General features: G+C 43.1%; 1 protein-coding gene across 1 annotated transcript in view; it reads left to right on the top strand.

Annotated features, from left to right (window-relative positions):
* Positions 1-7,288, top strand: part of PGGHG (protein-glucosylgalactosylhydroxylysine glucosidase) — a 42,275-nt gene that overhangs the window by 23,143 nt on the left and 11,844 nt on the right. Inside the window, exons 9-11 of the mRNA XM_018552858.1 lie at positions 2,443-2,579; positions 4,157-4,290; positions 6,593-6,688. Coding sequence (XP_018408360.1) covers positions 2,443-2,579; positions 4,157-4,290; positions 6,593-6,688 — 367 coding nt within the window. The remainder of the gene's footprint in view (positions 1-2,442; positions 2,580-4,156; positions 4,291-6,592; positions 6,689-7,288) is intronic.

The following is a 7,288-nucleotide window of genomic DNA, read 5'->3' as shown; positions in this document are numbered from 1 at the left end:
GCAAAATACGGTATATATATATATATATATATATCATCTTTTTAAAAATCATACATTAAAACAGGGATGCACAAATCCCAGGACCTCCGTAGGTTCCTTAAAAATTACAGCTGCCTCCTAACTTGAATTTTTCTCTAGTCTAGTCTTGGAGCTGGAAAAGTATCTGTACATGTACTTGTAGTTGTACCGAGTACGGTACTTGGTATCTGAACATCCCTAGTTTCAGGAATAAAAATATAACAGGAAGCCACATTTGCTATTATTTTTCTATGTGCTTGTGATAAGTGTCTGCCAGCACTCTTCCTCCCCCTCTCCATTGACATACTGCAAATAGGTCCATTTCTGTTCAAAAAGACTTTTGATGGAATAGGTGCCAGAGGGTTGTTGGATTATACCTGGACATTCTAAAAAATTAAAAGATGCTATGTTCTCATCATTCCAGAGAAACTTACTTAGGGAACTGCTATTAAAAGCGGGTACAAAACACATGCTACTATTGAAAATCCTATGTAAAATGTTCTACAAGAGGACCCTAAAATCATATAATAAACTATATCTAGATTTATAATGCAGTACATGTTGAAATAAGCTATATGCTAAAAAAATAATAAATAAGCAATATATCCAGGTAGAATATTCTACCTGATTGAATATGTTATTATTACAGAAATACAAACAAACATAAAAGTAGCATACACCTCTTAAAGCGGACCTTTACCCATATCTTTAAAATAACAACAAACACACCTTTTAGAAATGTTTAGTAATGACAATCTACAAACACATGCTTCTAGATAATTGCCGGCTTTATATTCTTTGCATTCCTTATTTCTCTTTTCTTTACTAGTCTTTTGACAGTGGCCATGATTTTTAGCTCTCCTATGACCTCCTGGGTTTCTGGCACATGTGATTAGACATGTGACTAGGACATGTGACCATGCACATTATCTCAGGGGAGGAAAATGCCTTTCCCTGAGATCTCCTGAGATTACAGATGAGATTTCCCAGCAATGCTCTGCTGATGACAAAGCAATCCCAGTCAGGGGCGTCCCGAGGCTGGGTGACACCCGGAGCGGTAACCGAGTGTCACCTCGCCGAGACGTCACTGCGCATGCGCGTGACGTCACCACGCGCGTGCGCGATGACGTTATCGCGCACGTGCAGCAGTATTCTGATACCTGCCGGTGGCCATCTTGGTGATGGACGCCGGCAGAGAGAGGAGGGGACAGTCACCGGCGGGATAAGGTATGCCGCCGGGGCCCCCCCTCTCTCCTGATACTGTCGGGCGTTCGGTCCATGACCGAGCGCCCGAGTTTTCAGAGGGGGTGACACCAAAATGACTGTGAGTCATTTTGGTGTCACCCCTCCAATGGTGTCACCCGGGTGCGGTGTCACCCCCCGCACCCCCCTTGTGACGCCACTGATCCCAGTGTGCATTGCTTTGCCAAACTGAAGTCATTTTGCCCTTTCAAAGCAGGAAGTGAATGCTCTGCAAGTGTAAGTATTTCATAATCGCAGCATTTTACACCTGACATGTCTATGTTCTTTTTAATCATCATACATAGACGGATGCATTGGTAGAATTTGATTATTGAGTGTAAAGGTCTGCTTTAACACTTAACCTATATTTACACTGCAGATTAAAATAAATGGTGACGTTCTGCTTTAATTATTTTGGACTATTTCCATGATAATACAGTGGATTCTGAACACATCCACTTATTCCCCAGTAGCTTTGATCACTGTTTTTTTTTTTTTTATCTCTCAGACCTTCCTGCAGTGACATGCAGATGAGAAATGGAACCAACAAACAAATGCTGGAGATTTGAACTTTTCTGCATCCTAGTAACTGTTGGAGTTCTGTTGGCCTCAAAAACAGAAAGTGTTTACATACAGAGAGGGCAATTTATCAAAACTGGAGCAGACAAAACCTGGAGCAGGTGTGCATGGTAATTATTCAGCTTCTCTCTTTCAGGCCCCGTTCACATTGCGCGATTCGCAAATCGCGCGTTTGTCAGGCGATTTGCATTTTGCGCGATATCGCACAAATGCTTGCATTGAGCAAGCGAGATCGCTGCAAAATCCGCTCCAAAAAGGGTCCTGCTGTAGCGACACACGACCCGCGACAGCAGGACCCTTTGCCCCATTGAGATGCATTGAAGAGCGATATCGCGCGGTAAATAGCTGCGATATCGCGGGAATTACCGTGCGATAAATCGCTCAATGTGAACGGGGCCTGATTTTCAAATCTTAACTGAACAAACTGAAGAAAGATGCTGATTGGTTGCCATGGGCAACTGCTCCAGATTTTGTCTGCTCCAGTTTTGATAAATTCCCCTCAGAGAGTTTTCAAAGGGACCAGCAAAAATAGGAATTAGAAGGTCAAACTGACATTTTAAATGATATCATAGCTGATTTCATTTTTTGTTGTTTCTTTGGCAGTTTAAAATTTTCCATAGACCTGGCTACTGATTTACAATATCCGATTCCAGAATTGTGGAAGGAAGTGGCAAGTAAAATCAAACTGCCTTTTGATACCACAATCAACTACCACCCTGAGTATGACACGTATACAGTAGGTAATTGAAGTTGTATAAAATAAATTCACCATGGTAGAGCCTATTCAGTCATACGGATGTGGTTTGTATAACTGAGTATGTCATTTTCTGGAAAGAAAGGGGATGGAGATTTTACACATATAAGAATATTGTTTATTCCTTTTATTTTGTAAATACTCAGTTTACATAATAAAACATGTATTGCTTACTCTTCCATATATACATGATTGGCGTGTCACACAAAAATTTGTAGATTCCTTCTCTAATGGCTGCCACTATGTAAGACAATGCAAGAGCATCTTGGAACAACAGCTGCTGGGACAAAATCTGTTAGTCGGTTCTTGATGTGTACTGAAATAAGAAGAGCAGTTACTTTGTCTTTGTCTGTATTCAACCTCAAATACTATGTAACTATGTAACTATGTACAATCTGCTCTATATTAGGCTGGTACTGGTAGGGGTGCCTCGGTTATGATTTTACCCAATTCACAGGAAATGGCTGAAATTCTAACAGTGTATGGCCAGCTTTATACCTGATAAAGCTGGGTGGGAAATTGTCACTGCAGCCAGTCACTGAGTATTCTGACAGAGGCAGGTGCTGGCCATCAGAATACAGGGTGGAGATTCCTCCAGCCATACTGTTTAGCATGGATGGGGAAGTCAAGCGGTATAACAAGTTATACATGTATGGCCAGCTTGAAGGTGTACTCTTCAAGAGCTCTTCAAGCTCTTCAAGGATTTTGAAAGTTAAGCCTTGCAGTGGGGCTACCCCTGCATTGCAAGGGTTAACTGCTTGCTTTGTCAAGGGAGCGAAAATAAAGAAAACATACTTAGGCAATCCTTGGCCCCCCCCTGGCTGCTAGACTGGTCCCTGAAGCTTTTTTTTTTTCCCCGGGGAGGATCCATGATGCCACCATGTCTATTCAGGTATATTAGATGTGAGAACGCTGAGGGACATACCACAGCCGGAGCAGAGGGGGAGAGAGATGAACACTCATCGCCTTAGGCTCTTAGGCAAGTGTTGCAGCAGCACATGGGAGAGTCGGAGAGCGTCTCTCTCATGCAAAGCTGTGGCCCCTCTCTCCAGAACACCAACACACCCCCAAACACTGCTTTAATCAACAGTGCTGCTCAGGGACCTTAGTCCAGCACTAACCCTAATTTCCTGATCAGGAAATAAAGAAGCAGTGGCACAAGGAGTTCATCCCTATGTTCTCTATCCCTGCAAGTATGTGCAGACAGCACAGGACAAAGCAGAGTCCTGCTTAGATCAGAGAGACAAAGACATTTTCAGCTACTTATACTAGTTGTATTTTAAAATACATGTAATATTTCAAGGGGATACATAACTAAGTGGTGTTTTGTTTTTCCTGATTGTTGCTGTTATGTATTTTAAAGGGTGACTGAATGCGGAATTATTACTCCAGGAAAGCTCCACCTGCCACCGCCTTATCAATAATCATTGATTCATTATCTATACCCATTTCAGATGCATAAGCGTGAGGGACATTATGGGAATATTATTTGAAATACAAATACTTTACCTTTTTATTTCATCTAATGAACTATTTTTATATTCTGCATATTTGTTTTTACAGGTGAGAAGGTGAAACAAGCAGACGTGGTCATGCTTGGATATCCTCTGATGGTTCAAATGACTTCTGAACAACGCAGAAATGACCTTCTAATTTATGACATGGTCACCGATCCTGATGGCCCTGCTATGACTTGGGTAATATTAGTTTATTATTTTACAGTTTAGTTTATTGTCACCGGATGAATGATTTTAGGTAAAAGATAACTAGAATGAAAAGTGTTGTATTCTGATAACTGTTTGGGGTTACTACTTGTAATCTTAAGGGGCTATTCACAGAGGAGCCGAAGGATCCAGTCATAGCTTCGGCTGATCCTTCGGCTCTCTTTGGCCGCCTGAACTGTACGGGGCTGCTGTACGGGCTATTCGTAATAGCCCTACAGCACCCGAAGGCGGCTGAGCGACTCAGCCGAGTCGAAAGCATTTACTTCGACTCGACTAAGCAGAAGTGTCAGCCGAAGCGGAGCGAACAGCCTGCTGAAGGCCAGCCCTTCACCCCGCAAAGGACAGCTGGGTCTGAGCCAGATATGATCTCATGGCTGGCTCCGCCCAGTTGTAATGACAGATCAGCGTCCCCAAATAACCTGGGGACGCTGATCTGTCATTAAACAATACAAACTGGGTGGACGCCAGCAGTGATGTCACGGCCAGCTCTGCCCAATTGTTATTCATTAACCGGGACCTGCTAGAAGACTCTAACAGGTGCCGGCCAATAGAAAACAGTTGGGCGGAGCTAGCGGTCACTGTTAGCTCCGTCCAATTGTTTTTTTTTTTTTTTTTAATTGAATATTTATTTACATTTTAAAAAAAAATGCAACTTTTTTTTTTTTCTTTTAATTTTTTTCATTGATTTTCTATTCTGCTCGGTTCCATGGAGGTACTGAGCAGAATAGCCGAGCCGAATGTCGCTCCACGGCATTCGGCTATTCATTTACTGCCAGAGTGAGCTTCCAGAGCTTCGGGGTCAACCGATCCAGATGTTGGATCGGCTGAGTCGAAGTCCCTCTGCACTTGGGCTCAGTCGAACATGCAGAGCATGTTCAGCAGCCTGAAGTGCAGCCGAAGGCAGCCGATGTACGACTGATTTCAGCGGGTGTAACGTTATTCGGCTCACTTCACTTCGGCTGGGTTATTCACTCGGCTGCCTTGGCAGCTTTGTGATTAACCTCCAAAGTATTGAGCACACAACTTCCTTTTTTTAAGTTACAAGCTTCTGCGTATGTAAATGCTGGGAAAAGGGGCCATTAACCCTTTTAAAAGTGAACACATGTAATGTAATGTGTGTCTCTGTCCGCTGATACACATTGCACAAATTCAGTCTACCACGCATACACAGCAATTCCATTGGTAAATGGTTCACACCACTGTGTTCAGTTCATTTTTCAAAAAAAGTAGAGCATGCTGTATTTTTTCTGGTCTGCAAACGCACTAGAACACACTGCAATGTGTAAAAACCAAGCAAAACCAGTTGAGAAGAAAAAAAATGTACTGGAACACATCAAAAACTTGCATGACCGCATTTGCAGAAACGCATACAGATCTGGTCTGGAGATAGTGTGAACAAGCCCTCTCTCTAAACGCAGTTCCTGCCCATAGAGGCCCCATTCACACTGAGCGATTTATCAAGCGATTTTTGCAGCGATATCGCTCATATTTCCACGCGATCAGTGGCTTTCGAGCGATTTCGAGCGATATTGCTCCTGATTGCATACAGCCCAATAGGAAAAAGTTGCGCGATGTCGCGCGACAAGTTGCTCAATATCGCTCGTCGCGCAATATCGCTCAAAATCGCGCGATTTTCATGTCGCTCAGTGTGAATGGGGCCAGAGAGTGGGCACATAACAGCCCCACTGTGGCTTTGTTCCATTGCAGGAGTCAGTGGGATCCTGGAATAGCTGAGAGGCATAGGATAGAGAAGGCTGGGGAAAAGTTTAGGTGAGCTTTCACTATGATTTTAAGCATTTTTGGTAAATGTCAGCATTTTTAATTGTTGATTATTGTTAAAATGTATGTCAAGCCAAAAAATTTTTTCTAGTTATGGGTAGAGCAGAAAAAATTAGAACTCCTTTTGGGTTTTTACTGCTATTCGGGACACAGCTAGAAAGTTTTACCTTCACTTGCTGTCTAGTGAAACCGTAGTCAGGAACTCAGACTGAAAACAATCTCGCAGTTCTAGCCTCTCCTAAAGAGAGGCATTTTTATTTCCGTCTGCGTTGCTGTTGGAGAGTTACCCTCACTTCCTGTCTGGTAAAACATTGTAAGCAGGACAGTAAGTGAGGGTAAATCTTCCGAACAGAGCCCCGGGTAGCAGTAGAAACCGGGCAGGGGTTCTTACCTTTTCCCAATGTATGCAAAACTGGAGAGAAAAAAAACGACTGGTGATACACTTTAAAGTTTTAAGGTTATTGCATTTCAAATAATACTATACGTTCTTTTTCAGAGTATGTTTTCAGTTGGTTTTATGGAACTAAAACAGATTGAAGCTGCTCAACGACAATTGAAGAAATGCTTTGCAAACATAACTGAACCTTTTAAGGTGAGATTTTATTGTTGGGTGTATGTCATGCAGCAACTTAATAACATTTTTGGGTCACTGAAGCCATAGCTTCACTGTAAGTGGCTTTACTGCCCATTCACTAGGATGCAGCCCAGGAGTTGAGTGAATAGCTTTAGGGCTAGTTCACACCAGATGTAGTTGTGATGCAGTCCGTTCAGTTTGGCAGCTGCATCAAAATCGTGTCACAATGCTTTCCAATGGGATTTCTGGTGCTCTGTTCACACCAGTGCAATCCGTTCCGATGCAGTCAGAAAAAATCCTGCTTGCCACATTTTAGCTGTACCTTTGTCGCAACAGAACGCATCAAAAATGCATACAAACGCATGCAAATACACTGAAACGCACTGAACTGGACCTGAAAGCTCATTTTAACCACTTGCCGTCCGCCCGTAGTAAAAAAACGGACGGACGGCACTGCAGCATTTGCGGGTTGCCGTCTCCAGACGGCAATTTTTTTCTGCTCGCGCCCCCTAGCGAGCACGCACGGGCAGAAAAGACCCGACCATTGCACACACCCGTTACCGGGTGTTTCACATATAGGCGATTAGCGGCTCCATAGCCCGCCGATCGTCTATATGT

Source organism: Nanorana parkeri, unplaced genomic scaffold (assembly GCF_000935625.1).
Source record: "Nanorana parkeri isolate BGI_ZX_2015 unplaced genomic scaffold, ASM93562v1 scaffold99, whole genome shotgun sequence".
Taxonomy (NCBI): domain Eukaryota; kingdom Metazoa; phylum Chordata; class Amphibia; order Anura; family Dicroglossidae; genus Nanorana; species Nanorana parkeri.
Note: the sequence above shows the minus strand (reverse complement) of the source record. Positions and strands in the feature narration are given on the sequence as shown.